At 44.6% G+C, this 26,286-nt stretch overlaps 1 protein-coding gene across 1 annotated transcript in view; it reads right to left on the bottom strand.

Annotated features, from left to right (window-relative positions):
- The window catches only part of WNT3A (Wnt family member 3A), a 94,709-nt gene that overhangs the window by 8,239 nt on the left and 60,184 nt on the right, over nucleotides 1-26,286 (bottom strand). The window contains exon 3 of the mRNA XM_072653037.1: nucleotides 1,161-1,426. Coding sequence (XP_072509138.1) covers nucleotides 1,161-1,426 — 266 coding nt within the window. The remainder of the gene's footprint in view (nucleotides 1-1,160; nucleotides 1,427-26,286) is intronic.

The following is a 26,286-nucleotide window of genomic DNA, read 5'->3' on the forward strand; positions in this document are numbered from 1 at the left end:
TGTAATCCCACCCTTGATGAACACTCTACCATGCCATTTTCTGTTTTATGGGTGGGTGGTTGTGGCTTCCCAATCAGACTGGGGGCTATCCTTCTGCTTCCTCTATTATCCCCACCCCCCCACCCCAACATGGTATCACTGAAGAAAGGGCAGGGGCTCTTTGAAGACAATGATTTGACTTATTAATCCTTTAAAAGCTTTCCCAGAGATTTGTCTTGCTGTTTGACTCTGGGCAAGTCATGTAACCTCTCCGAGACTCATTTGCTAAGGAGGGAGTGGTGACCAATGCAGGGAGAGCCCAGAGGCAGGTTCCTCCCTTGTCTGGCTTTGGGATGGGAATCCTAAAGCTAGTTAAATTCAAGGGAGGGGACTTCCTGAAGAGAACTTTGGGGAGTGGAGGGTGGGACCACATTTTCCAAAATCTTCCTGTCACTCAAGTCTCCTTTGGCTATGACTGACTCAGTGACTCCTGCATTTCTTTTTGCCTCTATTCCCAAGCTCAGTGTTCAAGGCTCATGGGTCAGGTTTAGGGGACTTGTTAGTTTCAGATTAGGACATGGAGAGTTTGTGGTGGATGGGAGAATGGCATCCAGATAGAGACTTGGTGTGCCACCTGCGAGAGGTTGACAGGCTCTAGTCTAGACAGAGGAAATGCCAACCAATGAACATGCCCTCAGAGACCACCTCTCCACATTCTTTTCCACTGAGCCATGGAAGTTCAGGGAGTTAAATATGGGCCAAGAAGATGGGAAAAATGGGGCCCTAAGGAAGGTCCCTTAGGACAAGTCTCTAGCCCTGTGAGAACTCTGAGGGGGTCAGATTAGAGGGAGATAGAGAAGTAGAGAAAGGTGAATACTTAGAGAGAAACAGATAAGGAAGGTTGAGTGCAAATGAGTGTCTGGGGGAAAACTGAGAGAAGAGGGTGTGGGACAGGAGAGGGTTGAGGGGCCTGGGGGAAGTAGGACTAGGGAAAATGAGGGATGGTGTTGGAACTGGGAACTATTGAGAGGGGGTCTGGATGGAGGTGGGAAGTCAGGTGGAGGAGACTCAGGAGGATAGAAGGGTGACTTAGGGAACAGAGGAAAGGATTAAGACGGGGGAGGGAGTAAAGGGGACTGAGAGAAGGCTGGCACAGAGGCCAACCTAAGGCCTCCACCTACCAGCCTCCCTGCCTCGTTGTTGTGGCGGTTCATGGCTGAGCGGGCATCAGGCCGATTCTCTCGGGCATCGGCGAACTCACGGGACACCATGCCGCCGAATTCCACGTCCTCACTGCAGCCCCCCCATTTCCAGCCTTCACCTGGGGAGCCCTTGTGGCGAGTGTCGCAGCCACAGAGGGCAGCTGAGCCCTCAGCGCAGGAGCGGGTCACGGCGAAGGCCACACCAGCTGAGGCAATGGCGTGGACAAAGGCTGACTCTCTGGTGGCTGCAGAAGGCAGAGAGAGACAAGGGAGGTTGGGGCCAGATCCAGGGCTCATGGGGCTGTTTGTGAGAGCAGTGGGGGTCAGGATGGCACCACTCACAGCCAACAGAGATTTTCAAAGTTACACCTGGGCCACCTTGCTTTCCATCCTTCCAAGCAGAGGCTGAGGTTTTAAAGGGGACCATGAATACCACCCCACAGAGGGAAAGGAGAGGAATAAGAAGGCATAGTGTGAATTCTCACCCTACAGCAAGTGCCCAACTGGTTCCTCTCCCCAGACCAGAGCTAAGCCCACGGTAGGCCCTGTGTGAGATCTCCAGGTCCCCCATAATGACTAGGTTTCTGGGAACCCAGACAGCTCACAGCTCTTCACAGCCTTTCACCTGGGTGAGGGCAGCCCCTTAGGCAGGGACAGGATTGCTGTCTTCTAGTATCTGAAGTTGTCATGTGGAAGAAAGATTAGATGATTCTGCTTGGCCCAGAGGGCAGAATTAGAAGGAATGGAGGGGAAGCTGCAGAAATGCAGACTTTGACTAATGTAAGGAAGAATGTCTTAGCAATTAGAGCTGTCCCAGAGTGTGATGGCCGCAATGCGTTCATTCCCCTTCTGCTGGAGGTCTTCCAGTGAAGGCTGGGTGACCACTTGTCAGGGCTATGACATAGAAAGCCCTGGATTTGGGTGTAATTTGGACTAGATGCCTCTGAAGTCACCATCAATGCTAGAGTCTTATCCAGTCCTCCCCTTTAGGCCATCCTGGCCCAGCTTGGAGGAGAGCTCCTTCCCCCACACCAGATACCTGGGGTTCTTATGCTTGTTGGGGTCCTTGATCCTAACCTCAGGAAAAAGGGGATTTTTAAGTTAAAACTATATTTATTCAATCCCCCTAAACCATGGAGGCAGAGCATCCACACACAATTAGTACAGAGAAAAGATAGAAAAGATGTAATTTCATTTAGATTTCTATTCTGGTTAATTTCCATGAGGTCTCTCAAGGACAACACCATGGTGGAATCTAGCCTTCTTCCTCACTTGTCTATTCTTTTTTTCAGTAAGTTACTTCTGATGTCTAATATAATCCCTCATTCCGAACTTGAACTGTTCTGGTCCTCATGATGAATGATTGGTTGGCATCTCCTCTGTCCAAATCAGAGGCTGTTGACCTCTAAAAAGTGGCATGCCAAAACTTCACCCAGATGCCCCTCCTGCCCACCTAAAACTCAACACACCCTGACTTCAAACAAATACCTCTTCTAATCCTGACTTCTCTATTTTTGCTAATGGCTCCACCATATTCCCACTCCCCATGGATTCAAAACTTCAGTTGCCTGTGACTCTTTAGTCTCCTTCCTCATCCCATCCAGCCAGTCAGGATCTAAAGATAACAGATTTAAACCTGGAATGACCTTTAGAAACCACTGACTTCAATCCTCTCATTTTACATATGAGGAAACTGAGGTTGTGCGGCTAGCACCGTTTGAAGTGGGATTTGACCCCAGGACTTCCAAGTCCAGTGTCTCGTATCCACTCCACCATTCTGGCTCATTGGTCTCCTGTTGACTCTTCCTCCACAATGTAGCTAGTATTTGCTTTCCTCTTCTCCATTCTTGATGCCACGCCTCCAGGATAGAGAACCTTAGGACGGCTGGAAAAGCCTCCTAATTCAGTTTCTCTTCGTTCTCGACATTCTCTAATTCAACTTTCATGGGGCTGCTAGATTAATCTTTTTAATGCATGGGCTTGACCATGCCATGACTCTGCTGAAAAAACCAAAAAGCCAAGCACCTTTCAGTGACTCCCTATTGTTTACAGGTTTAAATCAAAATGTTCCGTCTTGACTTCTGAAGATCTGTCCTCAACCTGCCTGTCCAGCCTAACTGATCCCTTTCATGGACTGTTGGTTAAATTGCCTACCTCCCTGGCTTCCGTCCTCATTCTGTTCTCTCCTCTTCAGTATTTGTCTACATAACCTGTAGACTTATGCTGGGACCCATATATTGAATGGCCTGTCTCTCTCACTCTCACCTTCACTGGAACCTCCAGTTCCATCCCTCAAAAATCTCTTTCCCTTCCAAACTATTCAGTTACCATCATCTACAAGAATCTTCTCTGATAAGCACTGACTTAGAGGATCATAGGACCCTAATTTGAGTTCCAGTTTTGCCACTTTTCACCTGGACTTCATGACTTTTAAAATCCTTTGAACACTAGATCTGTGAGCCTAGGAACTCTAGCTATCCATCATCTTTCCTTCTTGAGATTTTTCCTGGCATTTGGCAGAGGTCACTCTTTTGTAGTTACCACATCCTGCCTCGTAAAATATTGATGTATGTCTCAAGAGGCAGGGCAGGAGGTGTAGTAGATAGAGGGTTAGTCATAGTCAGGAAGATCAAAGCTTAAGTTGGATGTCTTCAAGTCACAGTCTCTCAATGCTCAAGACAAATCTCTAAGACTGAAAAGTGGCAGAGAAGATGCCAACCCGCATTTGTAGAGTATCCCTATCTGGGAGTTCCCTATGTCAGTGAAATCATGGGTCTAGTCACTCTCCTTATCCCCATAATATTTATATACATCTTGAGGGACAGTGAGATATAGTGTGGATAGAGGGTTGGTCTTGGAGTCAAGAATATCTGGCTTCAGATTCTGTCTCACACATGTTGGTTGTGTGATCCTGGACAAGTAAGTCACTTTAGCTGTCAGTGTCCCAGACAATTTTCCAACCAATCAATGCTGGTCACTGTGCTAAGTATGAAGTATGAAAAACAAACAACCCAGTGCCTGCCCTCAATGCACTTACGTTCTGTACTACGAAGATAATGCTCCGTGCACAGATAAGTAGATGTAAGATATATACAAAATAGATAGTGATGGGGGGGGGGGGGCATTAACAACAGTGGGAATCAGGAAAGGCCATCCTTGACCTGAGCTTTGAAGGCAGCTTCAGCTTCCAGGAGCTCCTGATAAAAGTATAAGACTATACTTTGCAGAATGGTTTTGAATCTGCATTGGGCTCTGCAATGGCATAGAGTATTTCCTCGTCAGGAGTTCCCTGTTCCCGTGAAATCGTGGGTCTGAACAACAACAAGTCTATGTCCTTCCTCTCAGACTAGAAGCTCCTTAAAGGCAGAGGCTCTGCTGTTCTTCATCTCAGTAGCCCTTTTAAAAGGCAGCAAAGTTCTATGCATGTAGCAAGTGTGCATTTGTTGAGTGGGCTCAGTTAGGAAAGAATCCCAGAATTCAGAACTGGAAGGCACCTCAGAAACCATGATTCCAACTCAGACCTGAGCAAGCACATCCTCTTTGAGATATCGCTGAGGAGCAGGTCTCCAGCCTCTCTCTGAGGACCTCTGGGGAGGGGAATCACTGACTCTCAAGGCAGCTCCTTCCATGGTAGGAGGGTGAGGAATTCTATCCCTTGGACCAACTTTGCTTTTCAGCAGCTTCCACCAAAGGCTCTGTTCTCCAGGGTCAAGCTGAACAATCCCAATGCCTCTTCCTCATCACAGCCCTTCAATTATTTTAGGACTGTCCTCCTTCAAAGTCATTTTTTCCCCAGACTAAATATCCCCAGTTCTTTCTCTCTTTTTCTTTTTCCTTCCTTCCTTTCCTTCTTTCCTCCTTCTTTCCCTCCCTCCCTTGCTCCTTCCCTTCCTCCTTCCTTCCTTCCCTCCTTCCTTCCTTCCTTCCTTCCTTCCTTCCTTCCTTCCTTCCTTCCTTCCTTCCTTCCTTCCTTCCTTTCTTCCTTCCTTCCTTCGGAATAGAACAGTGGAACTATCAATCAGTTCTGTTTTCAGGACTTGCTGCCTCTCTTAATGTACCCAAAGATCACGTTAGCTTTTGGGGGACCACCATTTGCCCTCTTTGACGGCTTATGTTAAACTTGTGGTTCACTAAAACCTCCAGATCTTTTTCACACAAACTGTTAGCTAGCCTTGCCTTCACCATCTCATATGGTTGAAGCTGAGTTTTTGAACCAAATATTAGATTTAAATTTATCCCTGTTAAGAGACAGCATGGCGTAGTAGGTAGAGAAGTGACCCTGGAGCCAGGAGGAGCTGAGTTCAAGTTTGACTTCTGACATTGCTGGCTGCACGACTCTAGACAATTTGACCTCTTCTTACTCTAGGCAACTTTCTAAGAACGTAAGTTGCAGAGAAAGTGCCTTCCTATATGGGTTGAGGTAGTTTCTTTACTGGGAGTTTGCTATACCAGTGAAGTTGCAGATTTGGTCCTCTCCAGACTACATTCTCAACTTTCTGAATTTTCTCAATAATGTCACAGAAACCTCTTCACTCTGGAAGCCCAATCCAATCACAGGTTTTTTCTACTATGGTCCCCTGAGCTGGGGACCTCTTCATCTTTCATCCTTCTGCATCCCTCCTGCTGTTTCATCTTCCTTTTAGATATTGTCTTACCCCCATTAAAATGAAAGTTTCTCCAGTGCAGGAACTTTTTATTTTCCTGCTTGTATTTGCATCTCTAGCACTCAGTGCCTGGCACATAGTAAGTATTTAATAAATGCTATTGACTTGACTCCCTAAATTTCATCTTCTTAGGTTAGGCTTAATGTTGTAGCCCTGCTGAAATCTTCCTAGCTTTTGACTTTGTCACTGTGTGTGTGTGTGTGTGTGTGTGTGTGTGTGTGTGTGTGTGTGTGTGTGTGTGTGTGTGTGTTCCTATGCTTTTTATTCAAGATAAAATTGGTACATAGCATTAGGCTGTTCCTAGGGGTGGATCCCAGGGGAACTACGCTAGAGACACCTTCCAAGTCAACCACTGAACTATTAATTACTATGCTTTGGGTCCAGCAATTCAACCAGTTCCAAATCCATTAAACTTGATTATCTTTGGCTCCTATCTCTCCATTTTGCCTACAAGTACAGCAGGGGAGGCTATTTCAAATACTTTTCTGGAATTTAGGAAAACTATGCCTGTAGAATTATCTAATCTACCAGTCAAAAAAAGGAAATAAAATCAGTTTGGTGAGATCTTTTTTCTTTGGAACCTTGAAATCCTTTCCTAGACATTTACTTGCCATAACTCAAGTTATATATTCTGAAGTTTCTGCCAGATACTGATGTCAAGTTATAGTTTGTAGATCTATAGTTTGTATATATACAAACTGATCTATAGTTTGTAGATTTCCTTTTTTTTTTTTTAAATGGGGACAATATTTGCCTTTCTATAGCTCCATGGCATCTGTTTTACGTGATTTTTCTGAGATCTCTGACAGTGGCTCAGCTCTCATATCTATCAATTCTTTCAGTTCTCTAAAATGTCCATCCTTCATCAGTCTGACCACTTGAACTCATCAAGGACAGCTAAGTACTCTCTGATCTTCTCTCTCCTTATCTTGGATTTTAGCTTCTTATTAGTAATATTTTTCTGTCCTTCCTAATCCAAAGATTATTTTCCTTAGGAGAGAAATTAGAAGTAAACTAAGAGCTGAAAAAGGCTAAACATCTTTCATTGTTGTTTCTTATTGTTATTCCATCCAGTCCCATCAAATGAAATATTTGTAAAGTACTTAACACTATGTCTAGCACATAGTAGGTGCTTAATAAATGCATGTCTCCCCCTTCCAACAATGGTCCTATTTCTCATTTAATCCTCATTTGCTCCATTATTGTTTTTTTTAAAAAAATCTTCTTTTTTGCTGTCCATATAGTTCCTCATCAAGCTTAGCTCATTCTGAACTTTAGCACTATTCTTTTAAGTCCATACTATACTTGTGAATTCATCTTCTATCATTTGCCTTGCTTCCATCTTCTGTACATGCCTATTTAACATTTACATTGGTGGATGAGTCAGTGAGTTTCCTGTGCACCCACATTAATTTCTTGAGACCATCCCACCCCCTCTTCCTCTTCCTCAGAATTGTTTCACCTTGTTTCTTCCGAATGCCATTCTGGAAAACTTACAGTCCTTTCTGTTCTGATTTCCTGCTGTAGAGTTTTAGGTCACAGAATCCTACTCATTCTTTTTCTGACCCCTTTATAATCTGCTTTCCCCAAGTCTGCTATAGATTGTAATATCAGACTTTTGCAATATCTTCTCTTTTACCACAAATTCTGGAATGGAATATTTTTTCCTCCCTTTCCCCCCAGCCACCAAATTGATATCAACAGTCAAGTTTTTAATAAATGCTATGGAATATAAATTCTATAAATACTATAGAATCAGGTCTAGAACAGCAGTTCCTCTTATTGTTTGATCTTAACCTTTTAGGTTTGAATATGTCATTAAGGTATACCAAGAAATTATTAACTGCTTAGCTTTTGATAGAAAGGGCACTCCAAAAGATGCCCATTAATACGCAGTATCAGTTATCTGGGCATCTTTTCGAGTATTCTGGCCTCTGTCAGATTTATAATCTCCCAATAATTTCTCAGTATTTTCATCTATTTCCTCCTTCTGTCCAGGTGGTCTATAGTATACTCCTAGCATGGTTCAAAGGGAAAAAATACTGGATTTGGACTAAAGAAACTGAGTTTGAATCCTGTCTCTTGCATGATTTTGGACAATTGACTACCCCTCTTAGAACCTCAGTTTCCACAAAATGAGGAGGTAGAACAAGATGACCTCTGAGGCCATTTCCAACTGTGATCCTGTAGCTCAGCTCGCCCCACCATCTTATACCCCTCCACATGCTCTTCATGTGCCTTGAACAAAAGACTCCATCTCCCGTCTCTGGGCATTTTCACTGTCTGTTCCCTGTGTCTAGAAATGTCTTCCTCCTCACCTCTGCCTGAAGTCCCAGCTAAAATCCTTTCCTGATCTGCTTCAATTCTAATGTCTTCCCTCTGCTATCTCCAAATTGTGGCATTTATTCATAATTATTTGCATGTCGTCTTTCCCGCTAGACTGGGAGCTTCTTGAGAACAGGGACTGTCTTCTATATATATATATATTTTTAAATTTTTATCCTTAGTACTTAACAGTACCTGGCACATAGTAGGTGCTTAATGAATGCTAGTGGATTGCTTCACTTCATTACTTATGCTGTCACCTCGGGCAAATCAAACAAACCTCTTTGGGCTTAAATTTCCACATCCACAAAATGAGGGGGTGGATTAGATCACTTCTGAGGCTCTTCCGGCTCTAAACCCTAGCATAGAGAGAAGGTTCTTATTTGATACCATTCTGGGTTTCGGCATCCCATGGCAGGGATTAGCTGACTCAAAGATGGGAAGGGCAGGGCAAGGAGATGGGGAAAGAAGGGGGAGGGGGTTGGGAGGGTGATAGATGGAAACTTCACCTCTTCCCTAATTTTGCTGATGGGACAATCCTGGATGAAGAACTCAGAATCATTCCCAGGCATTGCATGAGTCTAAACTAGCCCCAGGTTTAGACAAAGACTTATGCTTTATTCTTCACAGGATTTAGGGGGAGAAAATATCAACTCTTTCTTCAGGAGAAACATCTGCCCTGTGGGAAAGCTTCCTGATTAAGCTGTTGCCCACTGAACTTCCTCACACCTGGAGCTGTCATACAGTGGAATGGGTTGCTGTGAAAGATAGTGAGTTCCTTGTTGCTACTGATATTCAAAAAGAGGTTGAGTACTGAGATGACTGGGCTGCTAGGTGGTACAGTGGATAGAGCACCAAGTCTAAAGTCAAGAAGACTCATCTTCCTAAATTCAAATCCGGTTTCACCCATTTACTTGATGTGTGACTCTGAGCAAGTCTCTTAACCCTATTTGCCTCAGTTTCCTCATCTGCAAAATGAGCCAGAGAAGGAAGTTTTCCAAGAAAATCCCAAAGGGATCACAGAGTGAGATGTGATTGAAAATGACTGAACAACAACTGGGATGATTGATATAGGCAGATTTAGTGGAGGTAAGAGACCACAGTGATTATCTTTGCTTGCAAGACCTTGGGACTGAGTTGACTTGATCTGTGAGTGATTGCCAAGTGAGTATAAATTCAGATAACCCACTATAGCTAATCAATAAATCAATAGGTTTCAACTAAGTAAGTTCCTACTATGTACTAGGCATTGGGTTAGGTGCCGAGGATACAGACACAGAGAATAAAATAATTCCTACTCTCAAGGAGCTTACTCTGTTGGGGGAGACAAGTACATATGTGAGTATATGTAGAATAAATATAGTGTGAATGCCAGTTGGCAAAAGAGGGAGCTGGCAGTTATGAGGGGGGTGGTTCCATGTACAGGACAGTGCTTAGCTTGAGCTCTTGAAGGAAGAAAGAAACCCTGCTCTTTGGAAGTGAGGAAGGCATGCACTCCAGGCATGGGGGGATGGGCAGCCAGTCCAATGGCATGGAGATGCAGGAGAGGAATGCCATGTGTGAGGAATAGATAGAGGGCAGGTTTGCTTGGAGGTCACAGGTCAGGAGGGGGAGTCCAATGAGGCTGGAAGGGTAAGTTAGGGCCAGCTTGTAGAGGGTTTTAAAGGCAAAACAGAGGAGTTTATATTTGATCTTAGAGGCAATAGAAAGCCACTGGAGTTTATAGAATGGAGGAGCAACAGGGTCACATCTGCGCTTAAGCAAAATCACTTTGGCATCAACATGAAGAGAATGGGAAGAGGGAGACCAGTGGAGATTCCATTGGAAGGATCTAGCTGAGAGGTAAAAAGGGCCTGAATTCAGGAAGGAATGGAAAGAATGAGTCAAACATAGGAGACACCGTAGATGTTATAGAAAGGGCAAGCTTTGGCAGCTGACTGGATATGAAGGGGAGAAAGAAGGAAATAAGGGAACATCCAAGGAGGATGCCAAGATGATACAACGTCAGTGACTATCCAGGCAGGCTCTGGCCTTTCTTTATAACCCATTCAGCTACCAACCAGGAAACTGGGGCCTCCCAAGGCAGCCGGCCATGTGTCCTAGTTCTGCCTCTCATCTCCTCACTTTGTATCTTTGTATCTCCAATCCCTAGCCTAGCATTTAATAAAGGGATTTTCATTCAGTCATCATAAAGAGGAACCGTCCTATTGGGAGTGACTTATTATGGGGATGGCATAAAGGATGTTGACTGTTCATGGCTGCATCAAATGAACTCTGAACTTCCTTCCATCCCTGTAGTTCTAGGATCCCCAAGTACCATCTAAACTTACATTTTAGCAGTGGAAATAAGACATACACAGGAAGCTTCATGGTCCAATGGACAAACTTTGGTTCTGGAGTCAGAGGACCTAGTTTCAGCTACTACTTCTACTACCTACTGCTCCTGTGAACCTGGGCAAGGCATTTAAACTCTTTGGGTCTCTGTTTGCAAAATGAGGAAGTTGTTGACATCAGATTTATCAAACACCTAGCCTGCTGGCCAAGGGAAGCCTGAACCAAATGGAAAGGTAATTGGGAAGTACTAATAAAAGAAATAAAAATACAACCAAACACAGATAATATTAATAAGTGGTTTTCTAAGTCAACATGTTCCCACAGATGTCTTTATGGATGATTTAGTGGCCCCCATTTCTATCTGAGTTTATCCATTGGACCAGATGACTTCTGAAGTCCCTTCAGGATCTAAACCTGTGCACTTGTGATATAACTCTAATGAGTGCGCTCCCATTCCTTCCAGGCCATTTTCTCCTGTAAGGATTAGCTAATTAATGTCACCTGGGTATGATTATTCTTTTGTTATCATTCAACTGTGTGGGTATTGGGATGTGTTCATGGGCTCCTTTTGGATGTGATTTTCTTCTCCCCAACTAGAACATAAGCCCCTGGAGGGCTGGGACTGTGTTAGCTCCCTTTTGTTTAATAGTCAGTTTCCTCTAACGATTAAAAAAAAAAAAAAGAAAGCAATTAACCAATCAGCCAAAGAGGTAGACTAGATGCATCCTCCCTTCAATACCCTACGTTCCTCTGAACGTCCATCTACCCTAATCTTAGAGAACAGGGAGAATGGAAGCCTTGGGGATTTAGAATCTCGGGTCCTCATCTGGTGTGGCTGGTGTGTGTGGACTCTCCTATGGAATAATCATTGCTTGGAGACCGTTAGTGATGATGTCCTGGCCACCTATAGCTGTTAGACTGCAAGCAGGAAACCGTGGCTGGAATCCTGCTTCTGACACAAAAGATATGGGGCCTGGGGCAAGTCTTTTTTTTATTTCCTGGACCCTCAGTTTCCTTATCTGTAAAATAGGAATAATTTCTCCTTCATAGGGTTATTATAATGATAAGAAGGCTGGGATCCATAGAAGGTTTGGATAAGGTATGGTCCCTGCCTTCGGGGAGAAGAAATAGATAATCATAATACATAATGAATAAATGAGAGGAATGTAAACAAAATATTTTATGAGGAGAGGATGATTATTACCGGGGGGGGTAGTTAGGTGGTGAGACTGGGGGATTCATAGAGAAGACAATTGAGCCTTTAATGCACAGGTAGGAATTCAATAGGTGAGGAAAAGGAGGATGGGAAAGGCCTCAAGGACTAGTCCAGTGCAGCTGGGGTGGGTGGTGAGGACTAATATAATAAGGACTGAAAAGGTAAGATGGCACCAAGTCATACAGGGCCTTGAATGCCAAGGAAGGGAGTTTGACCTTTAGACAATAGGGAACTATTGAAGCTTTTTGAGCAGAGGAGTGATGACTAGCTCCATACATGTGAAAGATTATCCCATTAGTGGTATAAAGAGTGGTTTGGAGGATGGTGACAACGGAGACCAGAAGACTTATTAGGATGCCATTGGAATAGTTTAATCTGCACTAACAGGAGTACCACAGTGGAGCAGTGGGAATGAATTGCTGCTGTGTCTGACTCTTTGTGATGCCATTTGGGGTTTTCTTGGTGAAGATACTGGAACTATTTGCCATTTCCTTCTCCAGTTCATTTTGCAGATGAGGAAACTGAGGCAGAGTTAAGTGATTTGCTCAGGGTCACATAGCTAGTCTGAGGCCCGATTTGAACTCATGAAGATTTTTCCTGAATCCAAGCTTAGTGCTCTATTCGCTTTGCCACCTAGATGCCCCGTGGGAATAAACAGAAGTTGTGTAAGTGGAATTGACAGCACTTGGTATGTGAGAGACCCAGAAGAATGAAAGATAATCCCCAAAGTATGAAATGGGGGAAGGGGGGCATTAAGCCACCATAGACAGAAATAGTAAAGTTGGGAGAAGCAGATTTGGGGGCAAGGGGAGGGAAGATAATGAGCTTCAGTTTTGATGAGCTGGAGACTGCCAGTTTGGAAGACAGACAGATTGGTGTTGAACAGAGGAAAAGGTTTGGAACAGTTGGTTTGGGAAATAAAGGAAGGAATTAATAACAGTAGGACCGAGAACTCAGATGAGGTCATGTGCCATGGCCATGGTAGAACCAAAACTGGTTCTACCACTCATCTGTTTTACTTTGGCCATGGCATTTCCCTTTCTGGGCCTCAGTTTCCTCATCTGTAAATTGAGAAGCTTGGGCTGGAGGATCTCTAAGATCATTTGGAAATCTATGATCCTATGACTTTAGCAGTGCTCAACAGCCCTGGAGCAGGAGCAGTCAGCTGGCAAGTCAGTGAACATTTAATGAGCACCTACTGTGCGCCGGGCATTGATATAAGGAAAGGTAAAAGACAGGAGTTTGCAGTCAAATGGGCGAGACAGCATGCAGAAGACACTTACAGGAAAGACTGAAAATAACCAACGGAGGGCAGGCACTCGAATGGAGTGACACTGGGCAGGGCTTCCTGTAGAAGGTGGCAGAGACATCTAATGATGCGGGTGGCTTGGGGATGAGGATCTGCAGGCCAGGAACAACTAAAGGTCAGGAGAGGGGACAGTGAATTCTGGGTTCCAGCTTCAAAGTGACTAACTGTGGTGGTGAGGCTGAGTGTGGGCTCACCTGAGGGTGCTTTCTCTGGGAGCCATTTTTACCCATCGGTGTAGCTCATTACCCTTTTGTAAAGTTCTAATTGTTCAGAAGATCATCCTTATATTGAGTTGTAGTCTGTCTTCCCCAGCGCTGGACCTATGTCTGTTAAGCCAGGTTTGAATTCTGCCTCAGACACTTATTAGCCATAACAAGTCCTCCTCTTTGGGTCTCAGTTTTGTTGTCTGTAAAATGGGGGTCATAGGATTATTGAGAGTTGAGGTGGTACACCTGCCTTGTGGGGTTGTTGGGAGGAAAGTTCTTTTGCAGATGTCAAAGTTTGGTGTATCGCAACCCAATCATGGAATCCAAGTTTTTATTGATCATTGTTCCCTAGTTCTTCCACCTTTCCCTGAAACAAAGGCTTATCTTTTGAATGTTGATCATCTGCTTTTGAGTCATGGACTGCCACAGAAATATAGTTGCAGATTATTCCTTCAAAGGCAACAGAGAGGTGTGAGGCAGATAGAGTGAGCTGTGGCCTCTTGCCCAGGCAGAACCATGTAAAAGACACCTGGAAGAGGATGACTGGATGGACGAGGAGGTGAGCTAGCCATGGAGCGTGAGAGCAAGGGAAGTTACAGGGAGGCAGGTTCAATGAAAAAGAAAGCTTCCAAGCAGTTGTCCAAAAGTAGAAGGAAATCAGAATCTAGGGGGTGCCACTAGCAGAACCAGAGAAAACTTACTAGCCAAGAAGCTGTCTTCTTGGACAAGTCATTGAGCCTCAGTTTTCTCATCTGTAAAATTGGAATACTATTTTTGTCACAGAGCATTAAATGCTTTGTAATCTTGAAAGCCTCAAGGAACAACTAAATATGATAATTCTGAAGGAAACCTTTCTAGAGGTCTCTCCTATCACCAGGAGTTTTCTCTGCTAACAACAGGTTACTGTCAGATCCGTGGTCAATGGGAGCTTATAACATAGCTGTGAGTTGGAGCCAGATTAAGTCTGCAAGTTCTAAATTACAATCACACACATAACAAGAGTTCTAAAAACTCTCACTTACCCAGAGAAGTATCAGCTAAATAAAATGTAGATAAGAAGTAGTTTATGTGGGTTTCCCCTTAAACTCTCATTAAGCTTCCTAGTTTTCAATACCTTTTTCCATTTCAGATCCTGTGGGAACCTCACCACAAGCTCACAAGAGAAGTTATTCTTCTCATTCGATAGATGTGGAAAATAAAAGAGTCCCAGGCTCTGTGATCCACCAGATCCAGACCAGAACTCAGGCACTGTCTGTCCCAGGACAGTTTTCCAATGGGACCAAGAGGCATGGGACACTAGAAATCTCAAATAGAGGAATCTGAGGGGACCCTGGGGACCATCTGGTCTGATTTCATTTGAGAAAAGGAGGGATTGTTTTTTGCCTTTGTCTTTATAACCTCAATGCCTCGAATGGTGCCTGACGCATAGTAGGGACTTAATGAATGCTTGTTGAACTCAATTGAACTGAGGAATGTTGCAGAGAAGACACATGTTTTGGTTAAGGGTCAAAGCTGATGACCTCTGGGGTCCTTTTCAACTCTGGGATTCTGTGATGCTATGAAAATGAAATGGGATATGCCTTATTTAGGGCCACACAACCAATCGGGGCAGAGCTGGGACGGCACCTGGTCCAGCAGTCTCATTTTTAGAGACCTATATGCCTTTACTGGGGGAGGGGGGTTCCTTCGAGCCCTGAAGCCCCCTAATTGCCAGGTGACTGTTAGGGTCCCGACTGTTACTAAGGGTCAGCAGTAGATCTGTTCCTTCTGTCTTTAAATCCTCCCTTAAGTAATACCCATCCTCTTTAGGGCATGACAGGGGTGGAGGAGGGAGGCAGAGGAGGCCACTGGAATGGGCTGAGTTGGGGTGGGGGGCCCTTTGGGAAGGAGGGAAGAAGCCAGATTGTATTTGGTAATCAGGAGCAACTCTGGGGACAAAGGGATTGTCGAAAGCCACCTGAGAGAGGAATGTGGGCTTCAGTGGGCGGATTGTTGCTGCCCGCTCCCCCCCACCGCCCAGTTGGTATGGCAAATCGTCCTTATTACCTGCTGGGGCTGCTGAATCTTGGCTTTGTGAGGGCACTGTCACGCCGCGTTAGGCCCACAATGGGCCCAGATATTTTATATGAATTTTCCCCTCTCCGGTGATTAGGCTGGACCAAGTAAGTCATAGCAACCTGCAAGTATGCGTTGGCCCCGCTCGGCGGTCGGGCGCGAGGGGAAATCCCTATTGAAATGGTTTAATAAAACAATCTAAAGGGCGTGTGAATCGCGAACAGCATTTTCACTTTTCTCTTTCGCTTAATCTCGTCGTCACTGGGATATTGTGCTCCGAGCCGGGCCCAGCGGGGTGCGGGCCGAGGTCTCCCCTCAGCCCCTTTTACAGCGCCCCCCCCTTGGCGGCCGGTTAATGATACACCGGGGAGGGAGGGAGGCAGGCGGCCAGCCCAAAATCAGGGGCCCGAGTGGCAACAATTTCTCGTCCCTGGGGGTCGAGGGTCACAACCTGGATTTGGGGACACTAAGGCCAGACCCCCCTCTCCTCCTCCCCTCTCCCCGCCAGCTCCTCCTCCTCATTTTGGGAAGGCTCCAGGCCTTAGGGATGGCCAGGGCAGATGGACAGGTGGGGAAGGCAGACAAGCCGCCCAGCCATCATTTTGGAGGGTGCAGGGGTAGGGAAGGAAAGGAGCACAGGATTCTGTTTTCCAATATAAAAGGAGGAAGAGGGTTGAAATTTCCCTTCCCAACCTCCACCCCACCCCCACTCCAACCACACACATACACATATTCAAACTTAACCCACCCAAGTTGAAATCCAGGGCCCAAAACGGGTAGATTAGAGGTGAATTCAGTAGCATCCAAAGGAGGTAGGACATTAAGGAGACAGGGAACGAACTCAAAAGAGGATTGGTTGAATGAACTGGGGGACATCAAGTCAGAGGACAAGAAGGAACACCAGAGGACTGTGATGGCCGTGTTCAGAGCCAAGGACTGTGGTTTGGAAGAGGGATGGGACGGAGAGGTCAAAGTCAGAGGAAACTTTGGCTCAGTCTAAGGAAGAACTTTCTAACTACGAGGGCTTTCCATCAGTGAAACAGGCTGCCTTGTCTCTGTCTCCGGAAATATCAGGGCTAACGGGGAGATGTCAGAGGTGCTCTTGAAGCCAGTCCTATACTGGGGAGGGGAGGAGGTTGGATTCCAAGATTCCCTTCACTCGAACACTCCATACTTTGATACTTCAAAGGATCAGTGACCTTAGAAAATGTGGCTTTTTTGCTCCACTATTACAGACTGTAGATCATTGAGGCCTTCTTAACCCATGCTGTTTGCCTATATTTTTCAAACAATCCTCCATAGGAATTTAATCAATATATTGGAAAGAGAACCACAAATTTGGAGATCTTAGAAGGATCTAGTCAATGCTTCTCATTTTTACAGATAAGGCAACTGAGGCCCAAAGAGGTTAAGTAACTTGCCCAAAGTCATAGAGGTGGCAGATGGCAGAACCAGAACTAGAACCCAGATTCTCTGACTCCAAATCCAACACTTTTCCCACTGTACCATGGTGAGACCCTACTCTAAACCATTTACTGTTTCATGGCCACTAGGACTTGGAGTTATTCAGATGCTTTCTTGACGTGACTTTTTTTAGTTATACATATTCTTACATATGACTCTACTTATTCCATTTTTCACATAACATCCAGTGTTGGCAATTTGTTGTGGACTATCTACACCCACCACGTGTCTTTCCAGTGCTTTTGAAATTATTGGCTCCTTCTGACTCCAAACTGAGCATGCCATAACCATTAACCGGGGGTGGGGAAGCTTTGACTTCCAGGCCACATGTGGCCCTCTAGGTCCTCAAGTGTGGTCCTCTGACTGAACCCAAACTTTGAAGAACAAATCCCCTTAATGAAAGGATTGTTCTGTAAAATTTGGACTCAGTCAAAAGGCTGCACCCAAGGACCTAGAAGGCCACATGTAGCCTCCAGGCTGCAGGTTCCTCACCCCTGCACTAAGTTCATGCCACCCCACCAAAATGAGTCATTAGTGGCTAAAAGTCATCCTGCAAGGTCTCTAGTGGCTTTCCCCAGGGAATTTATTGTTGGCTCTGTGCTGCTTTCCACTTTTACTGACACGTATAAATTTGTAGATGGTATGCATATGGAGTCTGCAGCATTTGACAGAGCAGGAAAGGCCTGCATGACAAAGTTGGGATCTAAAAAGGTCTTGGCAGTTTAGAATACTGTACTGAATCCTTATAAGGTGAAATGTAATGGGGATAAGTGTAAGGTTTTACCTTTGGGTTGAGAAACTCACTTTATTAAGTACTAGATAGAGGGGAATTGTGGCTAGATAGTGGTTTGTCTGGGAAAAAATGGAATACTGTGTTTTAATGAATTGTAAACTCAATAAGATCCAGCAGTGGGACCAAACCACTAATATGACACTTGACTGCATTAAGAAAAAACACTGAATCTAGAAGAGAATGATGGACTCTACTGACCCTTCATTGGGACCTTAGAGACCATCTGGTCCAAAGCCCCCCATTTTGCAGAAGAGGAGAGTGAGACCTGGAGAGATAAAGAGGCCTTTCAGGTCAAGAGGTTAGAGAGAGCAGGGTATATTTTAGATGAATCTTTGTGTCCCCTAGTACTTCACACAGAGGTTTGCATATAAACAACACTTTATAAACATTTGTTCAATTGAATTGAATTCTGGGAGGATATGCTAATCTTTCTTCATACACCTTCAGAAGGACCTGAGTATCCCTGAAATGTGCCTTATTCTCAGAGCCAGGCTCTGATTCACCAGGATTTCCAAAGTCCTGGCAGCCATAGAGCAAAGGGTCTAGAAGAGAAAAGAGATTTGGAGATCAGGGTGTTTTTTGGGGCCTGAAACTACAGTGAATGCCAGCATGGTAACTGGGAGAGAGTTCCAGGAGAGACTCTTTATAGATTTAGTCCCCAAACCTTGAAACTGACCCTTGATACCTCCATAGTCATGTGTCAAACATAAAGGGAACTAGGGCAAAAAGTTTGGCTGGCTTATGACCAAATGATGGGACGGGGATGGAGGGGGGAAGTGAGAGAGAGAGAGAGAGAAAGAGAGTGAGAAAGAGAGAGAGAGAGAGGAAGGGAGGGAGAAGAGACAGAGAGACAGTGTGTGTGTGTGTGTGTGTGTGTGTGTGTGTGTGTGTGTGTGTGTGTGTGTGTGTGTGTGTGTGTGTGTGTGAAGAATGGGGTCATTCATTCTACCTGAATGACGTCAACACGTCTAGAAATCATTGATCCTTGATTACTGATTCCACTGGGATAGAAGATAGTTGGAGGGAGCAGGGAGCAAGGTGAGTGGCATTTCCAGCATTTATAGGATCAGAGATCTCAAGCTGGAAGAGCCCTTAGAGGTCATCCCATCCAACCTCCTCATTTTATAGATGAGGAAATCAAAGCGTAGATGGTTAATTTAGTCCAAGCGGCTGAGCTGGTTCTTCCTCCCCATCTCCCACTCCTATCCAGAAGTAAACGTTTATTAAATGCCTATTCTATACAGAGTGCTGTATTAGGTGGTTAGGTTCTGGGGGGATGTGTATGTGTGTGCATGTGTTATGTGTATATATGTGTGTGTGTCTGTATATGTGTGTGGGGGGGGAGGGAGCTGGAGGAGAGAAAGTAGGAGAGAAAGTAGATAAGGCTGGAAAGGTAGGTCGTAGAGGGCTTAGACAAAGGAGTCTGAACATTCTTAGTTAAGCTGGAGGAGCCCACTGAAGTCTGGGCTGGAATGTTAAAAGAATTTCAGATGTCATGGGAAACCCAGATGAGAGAGTCCTCCCCCTGGCTTCCTTAGGGCCATCGTATCCACATCTCTGTCTCTGGGCAACTGCTAGCAAGTGTTGGGGCGTTCTGCCTCTGGACTCAGGGCTCTTTTCACCTCATGCCACTGGTAGAGGAGACACTCCCCAAGGCCACAGCTTCCCCAGCTCTGCCCCGGTACATTCCTCTTCCCCATCTCCATGTTGAAATGTTGCTCATCTTTCTCTCTCCTGAATTAAACCATGGTAAGGGATCATAAGACCAAGAGGTGGGAGGAATTTTAGAGGCTCTAGTCCTCTGGGTGTAACACTCTCTTGTCACAGCACCACCCCTAGCTCTTGGCATCCCCTTACCTTTCCAGGGAAGGAGGAGAGCACATTAGCTAGAATGTTGTGGGTCAAGGCATCCCACACACACCATCCCCCATGAACTCACAACATCTCCAGGGAGGGGAAAGCAGGTTAATCATTCCATCTAAATCCCTTAGATGGGAGGGAGCCTCCACCCAGCCATCCTGGAGGGGGAACACCCCTGGGTGGTGTGAGTCTCTGAGTCCCCAAACTCTTCACACAGTTCAGGAGGGATGGGAGTTAAGCCAGCCACCAACCCCCACTCCCACCCACCTCAGGCTAAACGGTGATGTCGGAGTCTTGTTATGGGCACACTCCCTGCCCCTTGTTTGGTACCACCCTTACTCTAGGATGCTCTTTTCCTCCCCACCCCAAGCAAGATAGATGCTTCCCTTTTAGGTAATTTACATAAGTGTATTTAACAACAGAGATTGTCTCTCCTTCCCCTTCCCCTCTTTTAGTCTCCTCCTCCGTAAAATGAGGAGGCTGGGCTGGATGACCTCTAAGGTGCAGATCTATGATCCTTTTGTTTGGTCCAACCCAGGCAAGGAAATGGAATGGGCAGCATTTCAGGCCATGGTTAAGAGGATAGTCTCTGGGCAGAGTGCTGTGGGTTGGGAGAGCCCCTCGTCCACCAGTGGCATGTAGTGAAAAGGATGCTGGAGACCCCAAAACTTATTAAGCCAGATGACCTTGGGCACATTATTTCATCTTTCAAAGCTTCAGCTATAAAACAGGGAAAACAACCTGCCATGGAATCTTAGGTCACTGATCCAAGCAACTCAAAAATTCCTTCTAAGATATCCTTGACAGATGGTCATTGACGATTTGCACAGTGTTGTTTGGAAGGAAAATGCTTTGGTGCCCCTAAATTATTGGAGAAATGGGAGCAATGCTTATTATCCTTCTCCTATATATTCAATTAACAAATGCTAACGACTAACTTTAGGCAAGGCCCTGGGCTGGGTGTTGGGGATACTCCTTGCCCCCAAAAGTCCCTGCCCCTAGGGAGGCTGGAAAGCTGAATGGATGGTGATATTTGAAAGAGAAATGAGGTAATTCAGAGGAGGGGTGGGCTTTGGGATGGTTGTGGGACCTTGCTTTTGGACATGACAAGTCTGGGATGCCAATGAAATATTCAGGTTCAGGTAGCTAGTGATATGGGGCAAGAGTTAGGGAGAATGATGAGGATTGGTTATGTAGAATTAGGAGTTATCTGTGTAGACATGATCATTGAACCCATGGGAGCAGGTGAGGTCAGCAAAGGAAAGATAGGTAGCTAGGTGGTGCAGTGGACAGAGTGCCAGGCCTGGAAGAGCTGAGTTCAAATCTGACTTCTGACACTTACAAGTTGTGTGACCTTGGTCAAGTCACTTGACCTGTTCACCTTAGTTTCCCCGTCAGTAAAATGGGAATAATAATAGCACCTACCTCACAGGGTTGATGCTTTACATAGTGTCCGGCACATATTAACTATTACTACAGATAGTAGAAAAGCCCAGGATGGTGGCCCACAGATATGTGGGGAGAGAGACATTATTCAGTCAGAAGATCTGACTGACCCTATACTTCACTATTATTGACAAACATTTATTAAATGCCTACTGTGTGTGAAGTGCTACTCTGACAGTGTTCCCCTACCAGACTGATATTTTTGTGATGGTAAATTGGGCCACCTTTTGTCTCAAGTCTTATCCAGATTTTAAGCATTGAATGGACAAGACCTCAGACAAGCTGAGTCCTAGGAAAGACCTTAATTTTGGAAGCCAAGGTCACCGGCTGCATCCTGCACCATCACCAATTGCCTTGGCTTTTGTCTTGTCACTGGATTTTGATGACTCTGGAGGAGAGAATGAGGCTGGTGACTTTTGTGCAGCTCTGCCTCACTTAAATCCAATTCACAGGCAAGTCAAGACCTTACCCATGATATCACTGCTCCTCTTTGAGAACAAAGGATGAACGACCTCAGTGGATCCAAAGCCTATTTAAAACAAGGCCCCTGTCCTCGCTGTCAAGTAGGGACATAGGCCACAAAGAGTGATAACGATGACCCACAATATCACAGGATAAGTGAATTACATGATTAGAACCTAAGGGTGAGACTCCTGAGTAGGGACCTGGTGACAGCTTAGCTTAATTTAGAAAGGCCTGTGACACCACAGAATAACTAGAAGATGAAGGATTCCCCAGCCCCAGAAATTCTCTAAGACTGCGGTAGAAGGAGACCTGCCACCCCCTTCCTCAAACTGAAGAGCCTTGGAATATTCACATTAACGCTCCAAGGGGCAGGTGTGCGAGGAAGGCCTTACAAGCAGGACAGACTAGGGCAAAGTTTCTGGAGAAGTTCCCATTTGGGTTGGCCACAACTTTACCACCTATGTCAATGAAACCAGGAAATGGTAGGACAAACGTGTGTGTAACAAATTGCTGCAGGGGGTGAGGACTTTTTGTTGTTCAGTCATTTTTCCGTCATACCCAACTCTTCGTGATCCCATTTGGGATTTTTTTGGCAGAGGTACTGGAGTGGTTTGCCAATTCCTTCTCCAGCTCATTTTACAGCTGAGGAAACTGAGGCAAATAGAGTGAAGTGACTTGCCCAGGGTCACACAGCTAATAAGTGTCTGAGGCTGGATTTGAACTCAGGAAGATGAATCTTCCTGACTCCAGGCCCAGCACTCTCTCCACTGTGTCCCTTAGGCGCCATATTATATTATATTAGCCCTTCATAGGTCTTTCTAGACTGATTTCACATTATTGTTGCACTACCTAGCTCCCTAACTATAGGATTTAGCACCCACTGAATACTGAGCAAGATATAACTTGGTGACTACAGCTACACTTTGGAGGCTCCCTTTGTAAACCTTATATAGAAATGGAGGCAATTTTATAATTTTTCACTCTATATATTCAATTCAACAAAGAAACACACAAACCTATTATATGCAAGGCCTATATACAGGTGCTTGGGATAAATCTTAAAATGTTCAAGAAACAGGAGCAATTATTGCTATTTCCCTTCATACAATTAATACCTACTAAGTGCAAGGTACTGTGTTAGGGGCTGAGGGTAAACCTTAAAGCAGTGGTTGTTCTTAGGACCCCTTTGCACTCTTAAAAAAACTGAGGTTCCCTCAAAGAGTTTTTCTTTACATGAATTTTATCTATCAGCATTTGCTGTGTTGCAATTAAAATGTCTGAGTATTATGAAAATAATTTTGACCTCCCAACCCCCCTGAAAGGGCCCTGGGGACCCATCCACACTTTGAGAATCACTGCCTTAAATTGTGACAGAAGTGAGAAAACTGATTTATCATTCTCCCTCGACGTAGTTAGTTCAACATTTAGTAAGTCCTTACTGTATTCAAAGTGCTGTACTAGATGCCATATTTCAGGGACAGATAGCAAATCTCAATAGTTTAAATCCATATCTTAATTTTTCCTGAAAAACAATCAGTTAACTGTCCAAGAGTCAGTCCATGATCACAGACCAAGCTGTTTACCCACTATCACCTGGGTATAATGTTGATTCATAAAAACTTAAGAACAATGTTTTTCTTAGAAGCTGCCATCTCCAACGCTCACAATCTCCAAGCTCCAAGCAATGAAAAGCTTTCAAAATACAGAGACTTATCAGAGGAGATGAAAATCCTCTGGAATAGGATAAGGGGCAGTCCGGCCCTATTGTCCTGTCTGTTACTGGACCGGTACTCCAGTGCTTAGCACAGAACCTGAGATATTACTAAACCTTGATTCATTGACTGGTACCAAAGACGCTCCCATTCAGCCTCGAGAGGATAAGCTGATATGCTCAGACTTTGACTCCACTATGAAAAGCAGTTGCTTTTTCCACCTGTGCAACAGTCCTTAGAAATAAAGCATCACAGAATAAAAGGAATAGGTCCCTTTTCCCAGAACCCTTTCTGAGATTCATGTGAAAATATAAGAACAAGAGAAAGATAAAAATAAGCACAGAATATTAACTTGTCCTCGAACTCTTTGAACCCAGAACAAGGTATTAGTGATAATGGCAGCTTGCATAGGATATGCTTTCAAAAATAATTAACATCGAAAATCACAAATAACATAAACATATAGTAAAACATCAAAAGATGTTTTTTGTAAGTTTGTAACATTCATACTTTTAAAGCTGTTAAAGTTTAAAACTACACCAAGCCTTCTAGGACATCGTATACAGTAAAGGTTAAATACATGTATTTTAAAAGAAAACATTGATGAATAGTGTATTTTAAACTTTATAGATGTGATACATACACATAGAGAGGGGGAGGGAAAGGGGAGGAGAGAGAAGAAGAGAGGAAAAGAGAAGGATGGAGGGAGAGAAAGAGAGAGAGAGAGGGAGGGAGAGAGAGAAAGCTCTTAAATTTTGACTTTTGGGACACTGTACATATGGATATACGTACATCCATATATATTTATACACCTGATCTTTATGAGATAATACTTCTGCTATCAAAACTTCCACTTTATAGACGCAGAGACTGAGACTCAAAGAGCTTTAAGTGACTTGTCCATGAGCACCCAGGTACCCAGCTAGTAAATATGTGGGAGAGGATTTGAGCCTAGGTCTCTCCTGACTCCAAGGTCAGAGCTCTTTATAGGCTATGATTAACCAGAAACACTCCCTGAGCCCCAGGTGAGGCTGAGGACCAAGGTACCTGCCCTCTCAGGCCTGTTACTCACTAGATTAGCTTTCTCTCTGCTTCGCTGACACCTAGCAATTACCGCCAGAGAATAGTTGGATGAAGGAGAGTGACGCTAAAAAGGGACAGTTAATAATAATAACTTGCATGTCTCTAGTACACTAATGTTTATGAAATGTTTTCCTCGTAAATGGCATTGTAAAATGGGTCATATTGGTATGGTTGCCCCCATTCTACAGAGGAGAAGACTGAGGCAGCCTTTCTGCTTGGAAACACAGTAAATATTAGTCGAGATTGGTTGAGATAGAGTACAGCACTGCTGAGTACTGCCTTCTCTCCAGAGAAGACCCTCTATTCCCCAAGATCCAGAGATAGGCCATAGACTTACCCACTAACCTTGGCTGTAGACTGACCCCGAAATATGTACTGTATCAGAGTTTACAGCTTGAGATACACAGTACTTCAAGAATTATTATTTGTCTTTTCGAGAAGGAGGAAACTGGTTGAGGGAGAGAAAGAACTTGCCTAGGGTTGTGAAGCTGATGTCAGTGACAAGATCTGAACCCAGCTCCTCTGACTTGAAAACTATTTTTCTTTTCATTATACCATATGTTATACCATATGGTATATACCAGTTATTATACCAATATTATACCATATTGCTTTTCTAGCCCTAGAGACTGGCTCATCACTACTGCTGGAGGCAAAATTCAAAGTCCACGTCCTGTTGTTAGGGGAGAAAGGACTGGGAGGTGGGAAGGGGTGAGGTAGGAGGGAGGACTCTGCAAACAGAAGGACCTAAATCAAGTCATCAGCAAACACTTATTTAGCACCTACTGTGTGCCCGGAGGTTATCTAATACAAGCCTCTCCATGTATGGGGAGGAAACCAACAGCACCTCAATATTAGTATCACTTTCTCCTAAAAGAAAAGGGGGAACAGTTGAATTAGGGACTGAAGCAGACCTCTATATATTTGAGAAGGAGCAGAGGACACTGCATCGAGGTTCTAATCCAGAGAGTGGGGTTTTGGGTAGTCATAGAAATGGTCAAGTCAACAAGCATTTATTAAATGTTTGCTGGGTGCCAGGCAGGCGCTGTGCTAGGTCCTCTAGTTGAAGCCTCTCAATTTGTTCTCTTTCTCTCTGTAGAGAAGTTGGGGGCAAGGGGGAAGGCTACATGTGTGGAATGGTACATGCGTGTTAAATAAAGAGATTGTTCGTTTTGCTGAATTGTTTATCTCTGCTACAAGGAAGGGTTCAGTGGTATATTTTGGGGAAGGGTAGCGAGGTCAGGAGCATTATCAGGAAATGACTGTGGTATAAAGGCATCAATAAAATAAAAAAAAAATCCACAGGAAAATAAAATGATACAAGAAGACTGAACAAATGATCTGTAAGTGCCTTGGAAATTCTAGCCTTCTGTGATTCGAAAGTGGTTCTCTGGGTTTGATTGAGCCCCAATAAAAATGATGATCAGCCTCTGTCACAGGCCCCTGCCCTTAGAGATGTTCTGTAATTAGCCAGCTGACAACAGCTAGTTAATAACCTATTAGGAGCCCACCCTGACACCATATTAACCCAAATGGGCTTGGGTAGATGGCCCCACCCATCTGTCCAGAAAATTGGCAACTGAGGGGTTCAGAGGAAGCATGAAAAGCAGACCCTTCAGGTAATATCTACAATGGTAGGCTAGGAAACAGGAGAAGAAGACCTGACCTCATGGGACCACACCTCCCCCAGCCTGGGGCAAAAGCTCAGACTGGGCCTTGGAAGTTCTTTTGGGGAGAGCTTGTGTTACTCTTCGTGATACAGCTCTCCCAGGGTAGGGATGGGCCTCTTTGCACCCTATTCCCCTCACCTCACCCCCGGCTAGGAGCCCCTCCCCCAGGGCCCCTCCCTCTTGGGAAAAGAGGGCAGTCTGGGATTGGTTGGTCCCGAGATTTGAGGTCAGTTGGAGCAATCCTCTTGATCACAGCTTCACCAGATTAAAATGTAATTGGGAAACATTTACTAAATAAAAATACCACAGAACATAGATGGCATTAATATATGGTTTTCCTAAATCAATAGGTATTAGGTACATTTAGTGGTCCCTATTTCTAAATTTGACAACATTGCCTGACACCATGCTTCCCCTCTGATTTAAGACAGTAACCAACCAAACAGCTTCTCATCACCAACGTCATCCAGTAATGGGTCCCCCCAAATGAAAACCTGTATAAT

Source organism: Notamacropus eugenii, chromosome 1 (assembly GCF_028372415.1).
Source record: "Notamacropus eugenii isolate mMacEug1 chromosome 1, mMacEug1.pri_v2, whole genome shotgun sequence".
Taxonomy (NCBI): Eukaryota; Metazoa; Chordata; class Mammalia; order Diprotodontia; family Macropodidae; genus Notamacropus; species Notamacropus eugenii.